This window comes from Primulina eburnea, chromosome 10, assembly GCF_022965805.1.
Source record: "Primulina eburnea isolate SZY01 chromosome 10, ASM2296580v1, whole genome shotgun sequence".
NCBI classification, from domain to species: Eukaryota; Viridiplantae; Streptophyta; class Magnoliopsida; order Lamiales; family Gesneriaceae; genus Primulina; species Primulina eburnea.
The window spans coordinates 1016605-1036071 of NC_133110.1; the positions used below are offsets into that span (position 1 = coordinate 1016605).

The 19467-nt window shown below is 36.1% G+C and overlaps 2 protein-coding genes and 1 pseudogene across 3 annotated transcripts; 1 reads left to right on the forward strand and 2 right to left on the reverse strand.

The window, feature by feature from the left end:
- Window positions 1-58: 58 nt before the first annotated feature.
- LOC140842271 (sister-chromatid cohesion protein 3-like) lies at window positions 59-10411 on the forward strand. 2 transcript variants are annotated; one of them, XR_012120374.1, is made up of 23 exons: window positions 59-296; window positions 398-590; window positions 1051-1163; window positions 1238-1330; window positions 1605-1765; window positions 1850-2086; window positions 2197-2341; window positions 2436-2614; window positions 2728-2873; window positions 2959-3086; window positions 3709-3882; window positions 4028-4189; window positions 4259-4459; window positions 4531-4668; window positions 4751-4954; window positions 5073-5217; window positions 6553-6659; window positions 6945-7079; window positions 7292-7557; window positions 8259-8383; window positions 9184-9483; window positions 9601-9841; window positions 10183-10411. XR_012120374.1 is itself a non-coding variant. In XM_073210031.1 (22 exons), exons 1-22 carry the CDS (start codon window positions 252-254, stop codon window positions 9612-9614), a joined length of 3411 nt encoding a protein of 1136 aa, XP_073066132.1. In that variant the 5' UTR covers window positions 61-251; the 3' UTR covers window positions 9615-9864. The 2 variants fall into 2 exon arrangements, 1 of the variants encoding a protein (XP_073066132.1); XM_073210031.1 differs by lacking the exon at window positions 10183-10411 and having other exon boundaries at window positions 61-296; window positions 9601-9864.
- A 138-nt stretch (window positions 10412-10549) lies between these two features.
- LOC140803775 (uncharacterized) lies at window positions 10550-12226 on the reverse strand. The gene is made up of 2 exons (XM_073159656.1): window positions 12165-12226; window positions 10550-12081 (listed from the first exon to the last, which is right to left on the reverse strand). Exon 2 carries the CDS (start codon window positions 12067-12069, stop codon window positions 10732-10734), a length of 1338 nt encoding a protein of 445 aa, XP_073015757.1. The 5' UTR covers window positions 12070-12081; window positions 12165-12226; the 3' UTR covers window positions 10550-10731.
- Window positions 12227-15968: 3742 nt separating this feature from the next.
- LOC140842272 (protein SLOW WALKER 1-like) lies at window positions 15969-18860 on the reverse strand (annotated as a pseudogene).
- Between the last annotated feature and the right edge of the window lie 607 nt (window positions 18861-19467).

A 19467-nucleotide genomic window follows, 5' to 3' on the forward strand; every position in this document is an offset into this window, starting at 1 on the left:
ATTTTTACATGAAATCGATAATTATTTTTAAAATACCACTAGTAAATAAATAGACGTGCCTGCTCGCCCCCAGAGATATTTACCGCTCCACTGTCATTTTGGTTCAACTTCTTCAGCACGATTTTCCTTTGGCGGGAAGATCGGATCAGTTCCCTTCTTCAGAGCAGAGGATTCGCGAATACGAAAACGAGTTCCATCTACCGTTGCCGTCCACTCAATTAAGCGATTTTGTCGCCGCCGCTAGGTGTTTCATGGAAGAAGAACCAGTAGCGCCGGAAACTGTGGCTCGTCGTTCGGTTAGTAATATTGTCGATAATTACCATATTTCTGCTCTATTATGCGGTAGAACTTCCATTATCAATTAATTTTGGTTTTTGTGATGTCTGTGTTTGAGTAGAAAAGGGCCAGGGCTCCGGTTAGGTCTGCCGATTTCACTCGCACGGACAAAATTGACGTCGGATTGGAGGAGGAGAAGGAAGAATCTTCGGATGATTTCCAAGAACCTCGCCGAAAATATAAGCGTAATAAGGCTACTGAAGATGCTTCGACCTCGGCTGCGGTGGCTCGCAAAACCCACATGAGTTTAATTGGTAACCTGAACTTCCATTTAAATTTTTAGATATAGATTTAGTTTTTTTAGAAGTAGCGTTTTTGGATTCCCACAGCTTGACCTACGTTGCTGGAGTTAACTGAAAAGATACACAATATCAAACCGATGGATTTGAATCTCAATCATAAACCTTCAATCTCTCAAACCAAACGTCACCTGATATTTATCGAATTTCTGGGGGTAGTTGCGACTGTGTGTGAGATTTTCTTGCCCGCCTTGTGGAGCTGAACCAGTATTTATGACTAAATTTGGGCTTATCTTAGTTATATTTTGTGGCATTTCATATATTATTCATCAATGGCAGTTTTTTCATAATGCGAGTTTTATTTTTTCCTCACTTGAGGTGGAAAGCACCTGGCCATATTAGGAAATGCTTTTACCTGTTATCTTTTATTCCCTGACATGCATATTGCCTTGACAAAAGGGAAATGTGTTTGCAGAAGTTATCAAAAGTGACGGGAAAGGAATCCCTGACGTGGTCAAACGATGGGTCGAACTGTATGAGAGAAACCAAAAGTCTGCAACAGCTGAGCTATTGACTTTACTTTTTGAGGTCATTTTATATTTTGAATGCTTATATTGTTTTTTTAACAATTCACTCTGTAATACTGCTATTATCACTTGTAGGCATGTGGAGCAAAGTATCATCTTCATGAAGAGGATCTAGATGAGACCGATGTCGATGATGTTGTTGTTGCTCTTGTTAATATGGCCAGAAGAGTATCCTCTGATTTTTTATTTATTTTTAAATTTAAAGTTGTCCAGATGTGCATTTCCCCCCTGGTATTCATTTGTTCATTATTAGATGTCAATGGGATCTATTTTCTAATCTATGAAGAATATTATTATCTCAAATTTGAATTATTTGGTTGTTTAACTTCAGTTCTCCTCTTCCATTTCACAAAAAAATGCAATCTGTTTCCCTGGAGAGCAGTAAATTTAAATACAAAGAAGCAAAGAGACACTAGTTTTTTCTTAATTTCTTGGAACATAGGGTGAAATTGAAGATTATCAAAGTTCAAAACGAGATTTCAAGAATTTCAAAGATAATCTTGTCTACTTTTGGGACAATGTGGTAAGTGAATGCCAAAATGGACCACTGTTTGATCAGTCACTCTTTGACAAGTGCTTGGACTACATTATTGCGATGTCATGGTAAGAACTTGTAAGTTATTACTTGGCAATTTCAATCTTAGCTGGCGGCGGCATTATTCTTACACCCGTCTTGGTATGTGTCAGCACTCCTCCTAGAGTATATCGTCAGATTGCCTCATTGATGGGCCTTCAGCTAGTATCGTCCTTCATCAATGTTGCTAAAATGCTTGGTGCACAGAGAGAAACCACTCAGAGACAGTTGAATGTGGAAAAGAAGAAAAAGGTTGAAGGACCTCGAGTAGAATCACTCAGTATACGGCTATCCACAACACATGATAAGATAACTATCTTGGAAGAGATGATGCGGAAAATTTTTACTGGGTACGACTGTTAGCCAAAGTGGATTTGATAAGGTCTTTTTTGTTACTTTTATTATGCTTGGGAATTCATATTCTCTTGCTTTATTTATACGAGAAACTTATTTCTTGAAGGCTATTTGTACATCGTTATCGAGACATTGATACAGATATCCGGATGTCATGCATAGAGTCACTTGGGGTGTGGGTACTTTCATATCCCTCATTGTTCTTACAGGATTTGTATTTGAAATATCTTGGATGGACATTAAACGACAAAGTAAGTTATAAATGGTGAATGTAAATTATTGCAAAGATGACAAGTTTTATTTTCCATTGTTACTAAACATTTTTCTCTTTATAATAATTTGAAGAGTGCTGGTGTAAGAAAGGCTTCTGTTCTGGCATTGCAAAATCTTTATGAGGTGGACGATAATGTGCCATCACTTAACCTTTTCACGGAAAGATTTTACAAACGCATGCTTGAACTTGCTGACGATATTGATATTTCTGTGTCAGTATGTGCTATAGGGCTTGTAAAACAACTTTTGAGGTACGTTGGTAACGACTAATCTTGCAAATCAATTGCGATTTTGAAATTGTTTCCCGTTCACTGTGATTGGACATAGAATTATTTTTGACAAGTGTGTCTGGGGTATATTGCAGACACCAGCTTGTGCCTGATGAAGAACTAGGATCCTTATATGATTTATTGATTGATGATCCACCAGAAATTAGGCATGCCATTGGAGCACTGGTTTATGATCATTTGATTGCTCAGAAATTTAATGATTTACAACCTCGCCCAACAGGTTTCTTTCACCTGTTTTCTAATGCTGTGCTTTTTCTTTTTTTGGTTTGCACTTTTTTTGTCTAAGTAAGAGATTTCTGTTGCAGGCAGTGATAATGATTCTTCGGAGATTCATATCAATAGAATGTTACAGATACTAAAAGAATTTTCAGCAGACCCTGTTTTGAGTTCATATGTCATCGATGATGTGTGGGATTACATGGGGGCCATGAAAGTATGTTACATAGGTTACTGGAAATCGTCTGTACTGTAATTTTGTGCTTTCAAGTTCAGTTTTCATTACTGTTGAGTTGTAGTTGAACATGCAGAAGGTAAATGCATGGTTAAGTCCTAGATCAATAAGGTTCACCGCATCAACTCCTTTCCAAATTTGAATAGAAGGAAATAAAGTTAGAAAAGCAGAAGATAAGGATATTAGTCAGGACCTTTTATAGCTAACCATAAATTTTTTCCTACGAAATAATATGCCATTGAACTTAAATATATTTAGGCGTATTAACCAATGATCTTTAACTGTAAAGAGTCTGTAGCATACCTGTTTGATGATGATGACTATTTAGTATTGAGGTTGTTATTTCTTAATTTCCTCCGGGATCCCGATATGTTACGATATACAACCTTCATTATCGTTTCTCACTCCATTTTTCCATCTTGCACGTAAATATATGTGCATCAATTGATATTATCGAACCTCAATAATCTGGATATTAAGTGATGATTTTTTCCTTGTTCAAAACTTGAATAGAGCCTCAACAAATTTTGGACATTTTGGTGCTGATCTTTAATCTGGTCGAGACATGGCTTTGTTTTCACTGAATTCATTGTGTTACTTGCAGGATTGGGAGTGCATCATTCGTATGCTTCTGGAGGACAGCCCTTCAGCTGAGCTTGATGATGCAGATGCTACGAATTTGATTAGGCTTCTTTTTGCGTCCATAAAAAAGGCTGTAGGAGAAAGGATTGTTCCTGCGACTGATAATAGAAACCCTCATCTGACTAAAGCTCAAAAGGTTTGTGAGATTTCAGTTGTATCCTCTTCCTGTCACTTGGACTTTTAATTTTGCATTGATTGCCTATGTTCTCCCCTTGTTTTGTATCGTTCTTTCTTTATCATACTAGAATTATGTTTCAAGTTTTTGTCAAAAATAATTTCAGGAAATGTTTGAAAACAATAAACGTGACATAACTCTTGCTATGATGAAGACCTATCCTCAACTCCTACGAAAATTTTTGTCTGACAAGTACAAAGTGGCACCTCTTATTGAAATCATCGTTCACATGAATCTTGAGCTTTATTCACTAAAAAGTCAAGAACAGGTATGTTCTTAAATCACTTGGTTATGTGCAACTTACCAAGAACCATAAGTAAGTTCCTTCTCTTTTCAGAATTTTAAGGCTACTCTTCAACTTATGAGAGAGGCCTTTTTTAAGCATAGCGATAAAGATTCTCTGCGGTCATGTGTTAGAGCATTTAAGTTCTGTGCCACTGAGAGCCAAGGAGAATTGCAAGATTTTGGTCAGAATCAGGTGAAGGAGCTCGAGGATGAGATAATGGTGAAGCTAAAATCTGCATTGAAAGATGTTGTGGTATAGGCTGTTCTACTTATCATCTCTATGTATTTGTGAAGTTGTGAGAGTTGACACATTTTTCTCTGCAGAATGGTGGTGACGAATACTCTCTGCTAGTGAATGTTAAAAGGCTTTATGAAATGCAGCTATCTCGTAAAGTTCCCCTTGAAAGCTTGTACCAAGATCTGGTGCATGTTCTTCAAAGTTTCAGAAACATAGATGAGGAGGTCTGTTCTCTCTGTGTAATCTTTTTGAAAAACTTATGTCTCTTCTGCACTTGCTGATAATCAGATGCTTGTGCTAATTCAGGTTATTGCCTTTTTGCTTCTCAATATGTTTCTGCATGTTTCCTGGTGCCTCCAATCTGTTGTGTCCAGTGAAACAGTGTCGGAGACATTGGTATCTTCTCTTGTATGGAAACGAAATGCCTTGTTGGAACAACTTGAATACTTTCTTCAAACTCCCATTAAAATAAATGGTGATGGAGGATCTGGAAATCAGCTGGCATATAGAGTAAGCCCTTTTTGTGGTGATTACATGATCATCCATTTGTTTTTATTTCTGGTCCATGTGTTCTAAGTTACGTTTTCATCTGAAATAAAGAATAATAACTTTGTTCCATAATCTACAGGTCTGTGCTATTGTCTCTGATATTTGGTGTTTATTCAAAAAGACTAAATTTGATTTGACGAAGCTAGATATATTAGGGTACTGCCCGGACGAGTCAATCATTGAGAAATACTGGAAAATGTGTGAGCAACTGCTCAATATATCAGGTAATAAGATAAGTGCATTTGTTGGCTAGATGGAGCTTTTCTTTTTTGGCATATTTATAATCTTGCAATTTATTGCAAAATGTCTTATGGTCATGGGAGTGTTGTGACACAAGACACAAGGTTTGGTTGAAGTCCCATGTTTATGCGTGTCACTTTTTCTCTTTTTAGTTTCTGTAAAATTTGGTTGAAACATTGTGTGACTTTGCACTTTCATATCCCTGTACAGTGAAAAGATCATTGTGCATGGCCTGTTTGATGGTCGATTCTTGTTGCACTTTCCAAATTTTGATGTTTATTTCAATACTGCCTTTTGCTTGACTTATTGTACTTGCTCATATTTTTTTCCTTCTTTCCCCAACATGGACATTTCTGTCACTGAAAGAACATCACACACAAAATAGAAAAAGATAATTGCTGGAGTAAGATCACACAGAAACTTATATAGAAAAGATATGTCATTTAATACTTAATATCTGCAAATAAAGTAGTTATACTTTGGATTTCAGACATGTCTATTTTGTTGACTTTAAAGGTCAAAGCAAACTGTAGTAAAACAAAAACAATTGAAGATATTTATGTGGCACTTTTTCGTAAAATTAGAAAATATATACAATTTGTTTTTAACTTTCGAGTTTTCATATACTATAAAAGGAATAAGTTCCTATGTCTCCACTGATATTCATCTCTAATCCACACCCAACATCACAAACTAAGCAACTGCAACATTAAGTTTGTAAGGTTCTGAACTGCTGTCAAAATTTTCATCCCATTTAATGATTCTTTTTTTCTACTTCTCATTAGATGAGAAAAAGAAACCTGGTATACGAGACTATTTTCTTGTCCATGCTACTACAGGTAGGAAGTGATGTTTGGTTGAGTATTCATGCAATATTTTGTGGGTCTCTTTATGTGTCTAGAAGGAGATTTTATCATTTTATTCCAATATCATGTTTTTTCTTGAGAGAGGAACTTTGCATGGTGGAAAAGGTTTTCTTGTTCAATTTCAAAGTCTTAGCAAGTCGTGGAAATAGAAGATGCTCTTGTGGGCCAGGCTGCATACGACTCTTCTGGGTCCCCTTGATTTCAAGGGTTGTGTGCGCTGAATTTGTTTATGTGCACACACTAGTTGTCCATATGGAAACATGCTATCTTCTTTTTTTTTTCAATTTCCGAAATTGGGTTTGTATTTTGACGAATACTACTTTCTTCAATGGTATATACTGTGTCTGATCATTATTATTTTTCTTTCTTCCCTTCAGGCTGATATGCACCTTTAAAGTAGTTTGTGTTTGCTTCATATATGTTCACCTGATATGCTCATTCCATGCACTGCAGCTGATGCAGAGGAAGAAAATGGCAACAGAGAATATATCGAGGAGACTAATAGAGATGCTGTCATGTTTGCTCTAGCCAAATTAGTGGCTACAGATTCAGTTCCTAAGGTAGCTATACTAGTTTATACTTTATTCCCCCTGAAGGAGAATAGGACAGCTAGTTGATCTGTATTAAAATCATTTATGGTCCCACTTGGCTAAACTGATCTGCATCGAGGTCATTTTAGGCTTCCATTTTTTTTTCCTGGGTGCTTGGGCTTGACATATTTGCTTGGTTGTTAGGGAAATATTGTAGGTAATATCATTATGTTTAACACCTTCAATTGTGTTTTCCTTTTGTTTCCCCTTGTGATCAAGAAGTTAGACCTTTTCTATGATTGCCTTCTAACGCAGGAACATCTTGCTCCAGAGATAATTTCTCATCTGGAAACGTATGGCTCTAGTGTTACTGAAATTGTGAAGCATCTACTTACTGCTTTGAAGAAAAAAGGAGATATTTCAAGTCTTCTTCTAGAAGCACTGAAAAAGGTAAGACAAGTTAAAGGACTCGCTACTTGATCACTGCTTGATTTTTTTCCGTATGTAATCCTTCCAATTTTATTTTATCTTCTTGGTTTAAGAATTTTGTTCATTTTACAAATGCAGTATGTAGCTGATGAAGAACCAAACTCCTGTAGTTTCTAATTGTCATTTACCATTTTAATGCTATACAATACTTATTTTGTATCGTTGTTGGCTAGGCCTACCAAAGGTATCTCTCGGTAGTTTCCTCTAGCAATGATAAATCATTGTCGAGCAAGTCATTTCAGGAATGTAAAGATTTGGCTTCTCGGCTATCTGGGAAATATGTCGGCACTGCTCGAAATAAGTACAAATCTGAAATTATGAATATTGTCAAAGATGGTATCAACTATGCATTCTTGCATGCCCCAAGGCAGTTGTCTTTCCTGGATGGTGTGCTGCTGCAGTTTATATCGAAGCTTCCTGCTCCTGATATACTTGACGTGTAAGAGCTCTATCTGTTGTGTACACATCTAGCAAGCATAAAGATGACTGGATAAACATTCTGTTCTTACCAATTCCTGGGTTCTGGGGTATAAAAACATAATGTTTGTGGAGTGTGGTTTATGTGATCTTAAGTTTGTTAAGCCACTACCCGAAAAACATGGTGCTCATGTAATCTGAGTGACGTGAAATGAGTCTAACAGAATATGTGAATATTATGGGATTGTACTCCGATGCTTCTTAATAAGCATCAAGAGTAGTGAATAATGAAAACAGAGTTGAACTTGCTTGCCATTTATTAGTCATTCATCAGTTAAAGCTAACTTTTATCTGCTTCAGTGAATAATGAAAACAGAGTTGAACTTGCTTGCCATTTATTAATCATTCATCAGTCAAAGCTAACTTTTATCTGCTTCTATGTCATTATTTTATGAACTATTTGTGTCTGCTTAAATTTAAATCTGGGTCCAAGGCCCCAAAAAATTAGAAACAGCAAGTTATTTTAGGTCTATGAGAACCTTGTCACTTTCTAAATATATGAAATGTACTGGAGGTGTCTCCAGAGATATCTGGAATTCCACAAGCTTTCTTTGTCTAGATTGTTGACCTGTCTCACTTATCAGTGCAAATACCTGCCGAGGTAATGATTGAAAATATTCATAATGCTATCAAGTTAATGCTTTATGTTTTTCTTATTATTAGAATGAAAGGAGTAGAAAGAAGAACTGAAAATGTGAACACAGATGAAGATCCTAGTGGGTGGCGCCCCTATTTCACCTTTCTAGACAACCTTCGTGAGAAATATGCGAGAAATGAAGGTGTAAAAGGTATCACTATGCTTTCATTTTTATGCATCTTATTCACTCTCTGTCTTTTGTTTTTCCTGTTTTCTTTCTTTTTTTAATGTGCTGTCTCTCATTATCTGATTCATATGCAATTTACACCTTTAATTTAAGGAAGACTGTTCGATCTTCTTGCCTTAAGCATTTGAGATTTGAATATTACCACGGATCGGGTTTCTAGATTTTTGGGCTTGCTTTTACCATTCACTTTTGGTGGAAATGTGCTTCACTAAAATATTCATGTTTTGGCATCTCATGTTTGTGTGTCAGTAGACTGTAACCTGTACCGTTATTTGTGCGCCTGACAAGTGCTTCAATTCACACGTACCACTGGTGTCCCACTTCTATGCATTTAGGCACTTGGTGTTTGGGCGAATAAATTTGTGGCATGTGGGCATTACGATTTTATACGAAGATGCTATTATATCATTGTCCGTACAAATATCTCCATGGAAAGCCGTTTATTTTGATATGCTAAATTATAAAATAATGTTTAATGAATGCATTATAACTTTTGAGAGTGGTTCATTGTAGAATGAAACCATGAGCTCATGAATTTAATAATATTTTACCTTAAAAACAAACTCTGGCTTGTTGCTAGGAATCACGATTCCTTTAAGAAGATATTCCCATACCCCGACAAGGCTGACTTAATAACCAACGCTGGTTGTGTCTACATGCTGTTGTTTTGGGGTCTTTTTTGTAGTTGTCGGTAGATCGTGGTTTCAGGTTTTCAGAACTCTCCACTCCTACAATTTGATTCAAAGTTGTCTTTCATGTTGTAGATGCTAAGGAAGGGACATCTGTGAGACGTCGAGGGCGCCCTCGTAAGAATCAGAATCTACCGGGCAAAAGGCTATTTAATGAGCAAAGTTCAAGTGGAGAGGAGGATTCAATCAGTGGATCCGATCAAGAAGCTGGGGTCGAAGAAAAGAAAGACGAAGAGGAAGCGCCTTTGATCCATTCACTTAAAGCGTCATCCAAGCTCAGATCTTTAAGGGTATCAAAGGAGGACAAGAGGGACCAGAGAAAAACAATTGATTCTGGTCAACCCACGGAAGATATGGCGACCCCAAAAACTTCAGGTACCTTCACACGCACACTTTAGATGAACATCATATTATATTTATATATATATATATTGATTATGAACACAAAAAATCTGCCATATTGCATTTCAAGGCTTCACTTTTTGGGTGTAGGAGCTTCCAGTTAGCAACATTTGACTGGACGTGAGACCAAGACCATGGACGGAAGACCACATAATGAAACTACTCGTAAATTATGAAGTGTAGCTGCTTGTGTTAGATGTCCCAATAGATGCATGTACTCTGTACGAATATGGGATTTTGTTGATACATTGATGGCATAAAGAATTATCTGATCTCCTATTTTTCACTTCATTGGCTTGTACTGGAATACGCAGATGAAATAGAAATTAAGGTGCGTAACATTTACTTGATCCACATACCATTTTGGGTCTTTGCATATTTTGTTTTGGCAAAAACTTGTGTGAGACGGTCTCACGGGTCATATTCGTGAGACGGATCTCTTATTTGGGTCATCCATGAAAAAGTATTACTTTTTATGCTAAGAGTATTACTTTTTATTGTGAATATGGGCAGGGTTGATCCGTCTCACGGATTATGACCCGTGAGACGGTCTTACATAAGACTCACTCTTTTGTTTTATGCATACATAAAATTTTTCTTTATAAATAGATAAATGACATGCTTTCTACTGGTGTAATTTAGCAAAATAATGAAAATAGTTTAAAATAACAGAATTCAACTGGATTAGAGGCAAGGGCTGGGTATCCCCCGAAGATCTCAAGAATTAAATGACATATCTCGCTCGGACTTCATTTATGACACGACAATAATAATTAATAAGGTGTGGTCGTGAAAAGTGATCAACGCGACAGGATACTAGAGTGATACGAATTTCAACCAGCAATGCTTGTAAATTGTAATAACACAAGGAATACAATGTGTTATTATAATATTCTTGTTCGTATCCTTCCAGCAAACACGCGAAAGAGAGAATTTAGCTTGGATTATAAGTTAATCCAACCATGGTTCGCCGGAACGGTTGTGGTGCTTGGAACGGCAACGACCGTTCCAGCTCCAATGTTATGTTGTGGAACGGTTGCGGAACGGTTGTATAAAAAAATTAATAAATTCAAAAAATTGGTAAAAAAATGTGAATATAAATTACATCATACTAAAAAATAAAATATATAAAGTTATTACAAATTAATAGATCAATACAAAACTATTTTACAATAATAGCACAATAAGAAAATACACACTAAAAATTATAACATACCAAAGCTAATACCATGAAGAGTGACGCGGATGAGCGAGATCATTGTTATATTCTTCATCACTATCTCGTAGATTAAATTGATTTCGAACATTTGGATATTGACGTGATTGTCCATAGAGATATTGATTAGATTGAGATAACGAAATATCATTAGAATGTAATGATTGATTTTGTAATAGTGTTTCGTCACGACGATTATAGTATCCGAATCCACGATACACAGTAGAACTATCAGCTGTACTTGAAGATCTATACTCGGGACCATGACGTCCAACACCATGCCATATAGATGATGAAGATTCATTGTATCTATCACCAATATACTGAGACGACCCATAATCAAATTCACGATGTCTAATTCCATGTGTACCAGATGTTGAAAAATCAAATGATCTATCAAAAGAATCGTGTGTGGAATTATAATTACCCTGATATCCATATCCACCTGATTGATATCCAGTCGGATCATACCCAACATGCTGAGAGTCCCAATTGTAACTCATCGATCCATAATTAACTGTCATTTGAATTTGTCGATGTCCCCCCAATCCAAGACATCTTATATGTTCTTCGACACCCATGTATGGTTGAGTAGAATCAGCTGAATGTTCTTTATCACTAGCACTAGAGAATTCTGATAAACTTTCCAAGAAACGACGTTGTTCCTCAATTCCAGGACGGTAACCATGATCAGTATCTTGTGTTGCATAATAATTTTCATCTCCTTTTGCCCATGTCATACCTGCGATATGTTGGTCATCTTGATGACTTTGATCATTTGTTGTATCTTGTGATTTGATATATTTTCCACGTCCTTGTTGATTATTTCCGTCATCTGTATCATCACTATCACCACTCTTATCATTATCTTCACTATCATCTCTCGATATAACTTCTTTTACTTTCAACTTTGATGACATTTGGGCCTGTTTCTTCTTTTTTCCACGACTCTGAACACTAGTGGTTGTGTTGGTTTCTTCAGCATCTATATTTTGAATTCCTTCATCTAGCCATGCCAAATCGTCATCTTGTAAAACAGGCTGTTCATTATCCCTTATCCATTCGCTTAAGATATCGTCATCATGAAAAATGTGGTTGAGGTCTATAGGGCTGTAATAATCGTCATCTTCTTTTCCACACATCAAGTTTCGTACCCTGAGCCGCATGTTATAATGAACATAAACTAATTTGTGTAACTTCTCTACAGCCAAACGATTACGAAGCTTTGTGTGTATGAGAGACCATGTACTCCAATTTCTCTCACACCCAGAAGATGAGCATGTTTGGCTTAAAACTTTTGTTGCAATTTTTTTTAAGGTGTGGAGCGTCGTCACCATAGTCATTCCACCATTCAGCTGATACAAATAACATAATAAGATATATATTTTTAAATTTATGATTTATATAAAAATCTAAATTCAAATAAAAAACAATAAACCTGGGAGACTTTTTTTTACTGCCAATTTTGCGAGTGATGATCCAAATTCACCTATCTGCTCCTGAACAATTTAATCTAAAAGAAAAAATGAAAAATTTATTACGATTTATATATGAAATATATCGTAGGAAAAATTAATACATAATATTTATATATATATATATATATATGTGTGTGTGTGTGTGTGTGTGTGTGTGTGTGTGTGTGTTTATACCTCACTAATCGCCGAAGCTTGAGCACTCAAGTCTGGTTCAAGTCTCTTGATTACAACTTTTATTCCTTGTCTGACCTCGTCATTATAAACACAAGTTCTAGAATACTGAAGTAATGGATTTAGAAAATACGCTGAAATATCAGAAACAAAATCACAAATTAGAATATGGAAGATATAAATGATTTGATGACATGCTCTTTATTTTATATTTAATCATATTAATTATATTATTACCTGCAGCATGCAAATGTTGGTGTAATTGATTGTACCACTGATTATCAATAACATCCCCATATAATTGCCAGTCTTTAGTATTTTCTTTTATTGCCAATTTTGCTCTATCCATTGCTTCGTAGATAATTGACATTGTTGGCTTTTTTTCTTGATCAACCAACTTTAAAACTTTTACAAGTGGTTCCATTGCAGCACAAATATCATGAGCTCTCTTCCAAAATCTTGTTTCCATTATAATCCCTGTAATTTTTTCGGCTTCTTTTCTTCTTCTACTGGTATTATTGATTTCTTCCCACTCAGTTGAATTGCACATTCTCTTCAAATCCGAAGCATGCCGAACAAGACTTTCAACTGAGATAAATTCTGTAGCAAAGCAGGTTATTCCTGGTCTCAACAATTCACGATCGTTGGTAAATGTTTTCATCAAATTCACAACTTTATCACTATTATAGATGAAACTTGTGATTTGCTTGGCTTTCTCGATACATTTTTTCACATTTTGCATCTTACCTACATCTTCTAAAATGAGGTCAAAACAATGTGCTGCACAAGGGGACCAAAACAAATGGGGTCTTTCCATCATCAATCTTGCACTTGCAGCCTTCATTGCACCTTCACTATCTGTAACCACTTGCACAACATTTTCTTCACCAATCTCATCAATAACTTTATTCATTAGAGACAAAATGAAATCAACAGTCTTTGATTTGTTGGTGCAATCAACTGAACTATGAGATACCATTTACGATCACAGTAGATCATAAAATTAATGATAGGATGCTTGTTGCGTGTGCTCCAACCATCGCACATAATCGTACATCCATACTTGGACCATTTAGATTTCAAAGCATTTAGATAATCATTTATCTCATCAATTTCTTCTTCCAAAAAAACCCCACCAATTTGGCGTCCCGATGGACCTTTTATTCCAAGTCCAGCTTCTGCAATGGTATTAATCATAGATTGATAATATGGTCCACTATCTGCTGCGTTGAATGGAATAGCATTATATATAAACCATTTTGAAATAGCCTTTCCAACTCACTTAACTTTTTCCGCACCAAACCAATTTTTTATACTTTTATGCTTTGAGGGAAACATAAAAGTGTCGATCCCCTTTGATGACAATTTTGATTTTTCTTTTACACTGAAGCTACGATGCATCTCTTTTTTCAAACCAGGATTCAAACCAGACGTTGAACTAGAACCGATAAATCCTACAATTAAAAATTTACTATCAGACATATAAAATAAATTATTAATTGCATACACACATGATTTAATGAAATTATATATATTGTTTACCTTGACCATATCGGTTACGCATCTCTTCCTCGAAAGCTCTAGTGTTACTACTTTCTTTCAACGCTTTTCGCAACTGTTGAGTTTCAATATCTTCTGAAGCGTTTTCACCACTACTGTGGGGCCCTTAGCTCCTAATCGTTAATACAATGCAATCTGATTAGGGTTAATTAATCACAACGGAAAACGAGTTTAAAATTTCTTCACAGTGAGCCCAAAACATTTTTTCTAGATTTATAATACTACAAAAAGTATTTAATCTCAACTCATAACGCCCACACGTAATCAAAACCAATCACATACAAACATATCATATCCTCGGGACATGCCCCGGTATATAGATACATATACATATATACTGGGAACAAGACATAAACACAAAACCTCAGCCCAAGCTGTGGCTCCCTCCAGAAGTACCCTCTCCGGTCTCCTGATATCCTGGAGTACCTGCCATTGTCCACACACAAAGACAACAACAGCCCCCCTTGGGGGTAAGCAAAGCTCCGTATGGAACAACCAATCATATATACCACAGATATCTAAACAATGATATATGGTATGCAATGCATGTATGTCGTGGAGGTATCAGGTCAAATGCCCATCCACTGAGCACATGTCAGAATCAATCGAATCGCTATCAAATCAAATCAATGCTCGAGCTGGCACACCGGCCGATATGGGAATACACGTATGATAGCGTCGGCAAAGCGCCATCAAATCCCACATCTCATATCCAATCATATGGGGCCACAATTGTCTATGCTTTACGAGTCATATAATACCGGCATAGCGATTGTGTTCACAAACCCCGGAATCCAATCCAATCATATCAAATTATCCAAGGATCATAGCTCAACGTGTATGTCATGTATCGATGTATGCATAAAATGATGTGTGTTAACAAAACATTTATTTTATACATCGATATCTCAATCTCAATGTCATGTATGCCACATCAATCAACAATTAAGGCATATAGACATATAATCTCATTCCAATCAATCCTATCAATCCAACATATATCATAAAATACAGATACATGTCGTATGTTACCCGGTCGCAACATACCTCAATTCTTCGTTCCAGTTGATGTAGCTTGAAGATATCAGTATAATAATTTATCTACATCAATAACATACGCATTCCAATCAATAACATAATCCAAAATCATTAATATGAGTTTCAAATATTATTTGAAACTTCAAAAATTCATATCAAATCATAATCATATCATAATTCAATTCCGACTTCGAATATGAGTCTCTTGTCGGTTATTCTACTACATATATTTATCAGAATTAATAATAACTGATAAATAATTATTCAATCTCAACCCTACGATTAAAATTTCTCAATTATAATAAATTAGGAATAATTCAAAATAACATCACCATAATCATCTCTTCTTCGTTAAAATCATACACTATTCAAAAGTCTTCAATTCCAGTATGATTTAACAATTTATCGGATTTATTCCAAAAATCGACGAATTTCAAACATCACCAAAACTATGAAATTTATACCTCAAATCGAAAACCTCGTGTCAACAATCCCAGATCTGAAGTCGATTCGTCGATTGGATAAACCGATAAATCGCACGACCGAAAATAAAAATCGAAAAATTTATTCCTCTCGCCTCTCTTCAAACTTTCGTGAATGAATTACGTTCATTCACTGAAAGTTTGCATTTATCTTTTTTTTTTAATTTTTTTAAATATTATATTATATTATATTATTATATTATATTAATAAATATATACTATTTAACATTTCACTTCGGTATATCCTTTTGGACAAGTCAAACGATCAAATTTTTCAAAACTCAAAACATGAAACTTCTCTATCTTTGAGTTTTCTACGTCATATCTAAATCTCAAATCATTTGGGCTTCATATGAAAAAGATTTATCACTATTTACCATTTTGCCCTTAAAATTAATTCATTATTTTTCAACTTATCTACGAAAATGCCATCAAAATAAATTGAATATTTTTCAACTTATTTACCAAAATGCCATCAAAGCTATTTTAGTCTCGGGATCTCACAACTACTTTCACTTTCCAATCCATGAACGCTTTGTTGAATTGATTCTAAGCCAAGTTCTTTTTTCTTTTTCAATATATTTCTTTTTGTTTTTGAATCTTGAAGATGTTTTCTGATCGTCGATGATATTTCCTTGGGAGCTTTATAACATGCCTGAACATTTCCACTAACAAGTGTAATATGTTCTTTGGATCTCGTAATTCCTCCGTTTATGGTTTTTCCACAAAATTTGCATATTATTATCTTCCGATTATCACCTACGATGTGAGCGAACTCCCAACCAATATCGGGTTTTGGAGCCATTCTACATATTTAAAAGCTATCATTCCTTGGCTTTAATCAAAGGAACCTCATTGAAGCAATAAAACAAACACTTGGTAGGTACAATAGATTATTAGTTCTTTGATCAATGAATTCAATAAAAATCCTTGAACAATGAACAAATGACAATATATAGATAAAATATATACCAATGAAAAGAGCTAATTATCAATAAACATGGCTTATATACATATAATCATCATGTGAGTACAAGGAGAAGTTTCTACTTACTACCCAACCAAATGATTGCTTAGATGTTCTTGAAGGGAATCCTACAACAAAAGACATGAATTCAACCATTAATCCTTCCCAACAATCAAAGAACTCAACGAAACCATCAATTACTTTCAATTTCTTAAACCCTCTATCAAGTCAAGAATATAGACTTCTTACCTTGAAGCTTGTAAATTGAGATAGGAAAATCTAAACAATAAACTAAAATCCTTGAGCTTGAGGTAGAAGATGAAGGAGAGAAAACCTTGGAGAGAAGACGGCTTGAATCGATGGAATGATAAGGAAAGAAGAAAATTATTAGAAAGCCCTAACCAATGCAATATATAATTCTTTTAGTGCCTACAAACACATTTCTTTTTTTTTTTTTACAGATTGGGGGGCGCATATGCGCGACTTTCCGCGCAAAGGCGCGAGATTGGGGGGCGCATGTGCGCGACTTCCCACGGATTTTAGCGCCGGTTTTACCAAAACCGTCGCTAGTAGCGACGGTTAAAAACAAATCCGTCGCAACTTGCGTTCCAATCCGCCCGTTCCGTTCCGCTTTCCCGTTATGCGGCCGATAAAATGCCACATAACGCCGCTACAATACAATAAACGATTTGGCCTGGAACTTTGGAACGGTGGCCACCGTTCCGGTTCCGTTCCGCCCGTTATGCGGCCGTTCCGGCGAACCATGAATCCAACAAACAAAAATTAAGAGCTTCTCCTCTTTTATCTTTTAGCAGCGACCTTCAGCATCGGAGAAATTATACCCTGTATTTCAAGCAAAGATTGCTGTATTCTAAACTCCTCTTCAACATCTCTTTTTAGATTTCTAACATGAACCCTTAATTGCTCCGAAGATCTTATATCTTCATACCGCAATTCAACAACCCTATTTGCCAACCTCATCAACAATCCTCCATGCCTCGGCATTGTCGAGTACTTATGTAGAAAACCCAGTAACAGGCCAAGTTCATCAATGTCCAGATTCAATACACATTTCAGCAACTTCTTTCGTGCGACCAGTTCCTCCATAACAGCCACAATATTACCTGGATTCTTCCCATTCAAAGCAGCTTGTAATGCCTCCTTATGCCTGAACTTCTTCAATAATTTATCATGCTCTGCTACCTTCACTTTCTTGGGCCTTCTGATCAAGTAATCCTCTTCAGAAGGCTTCTCATTTTGCCCTCGGTGAAAATACCTACAATAAGAAGGCCTTAGGATTCTTTGGTTTTGCCCATCATCTGCAGCTTCGAACCCCAATAGGTCTCCTAATTTTTTGCTCTCAGCTTTCCATTTCACTCTGCCAACATACATAATGCCATTGGATGTTCCAATCACTCGAGTGGAGCAATCTGGCGAAAACCCCACAGATAAAAGAGGGTTTGGGAATCTCATGGAATGAACAATCTTGAACTTTGCATAGTCGAAAACCTTCATGTACCCATCCAAAGATACACTCAGAATCCTATATTGCTCAGCTTCTTCTACAGTTCCTTTCCCGATCTTACCCAAACAAATGGATGTTACGGTCTTATTATGACTCTCCATGGAATACAGCAGCTTCCCACCTCCAATTACATCCCATATTTTCACAAAATTACCTCCTGCAGTTGCAATCAAACCCCCTGATGGTAAGTAAATCACTCTCTCTACCGGTTTTTCATGATTCAATTCCATAACAGAACCAGTGTTCGATAGCCTCACATCCCAAATCCTAACTTTGTGGTCGTAAGATCCCGAAACAAACATATCATCGCTCACCGGTGAAGCATCGCCGCATCGCACATAATCCTTGTGCCCCAAAAGATCAAATACACACTTCTCATTCGTAACATCCCAATACTTAACCACGGAATCGTCCCCACCAGAGAATAGGTGAAACTTATCAGCGGCGCGTGGGTAACAGATGAGGTGAGCTGCGGCGGAATGACCCTTTAGAAGGCGGAGTTGGTTCCGAGATTTCGCATCAAACACGTGGACCGCACCTGTTAAATCTCCTGCTGCAACGAGTTACCCATCACAGCGGAAAGAAGCGGAAGTGGATGCGTCCGAGAAGGACGAGATGGTTGAATTGGGCTCGAGCGTTTGGCCGGAAAATACGGCGACGGAAGCAGAATGCGTGGCGGCGAAATCATGAGGCGCAACTGGGGAAAACGAGATCGAAGTGATGGGGTAAACCAGGGATTTAGGTGTAGTAGTAGATATGTCTTTAGGGATTTTGAAGGATCTCCAGTACTTGGATTCAGGGGTCGGCGTGTTTCTACCGGAAGTTGGTCGGAGTTTTGGTTTAACGGGAAATGATTCAGCCATTCAATTGAAGGGTTTTAGGTTTTGCGAGAGCGGGGAGAAGAAGATTTAATTTTTAGGACTACAATTCAATCAAAAGAAATGTTTTTCTCTTTTCCTAAAATGTAGTTTTGTTATAATATTTGATAATTAATATAAATCAAATTTTATGTTTTTGAAATAATAAATTTTATTGTAAAATAATTTAAATAATTACCATCAATTGTTATTGAAAATTATATTAAATTAATTTTATTGTCATAAAATGGCTGAGTTTAATAATGAAAATCTTAAAAATGTAAAAGCAATATCATTATCGATTTTTTTTATCATCATTGTCAATTTCCGACAAAACATATACCATATATAAACTATAGATATAAAAATTCGACTTTATTTTTTTAAAAAAATTCAACCAAACAATTTTTTCGATTCGTTTAAGGGGAAGTTGGTGAAAAATCTCCAATCAAAACATTTCTTTGAGTTTATTTCCTACCCACAAAATTGTGGTACTATGTTATACAAAATATGATACACTTCATGTGAAAATGTGGTACACGATAAATATGGTACTAAAATAGTAACCAGAGACTGAACACAAAAAAAATCGATGACTGGGGACTGAAGACCAATTTCCTGTTCGTTTAATTGTAACATTAATCCAGACCATGTTCGACTAAA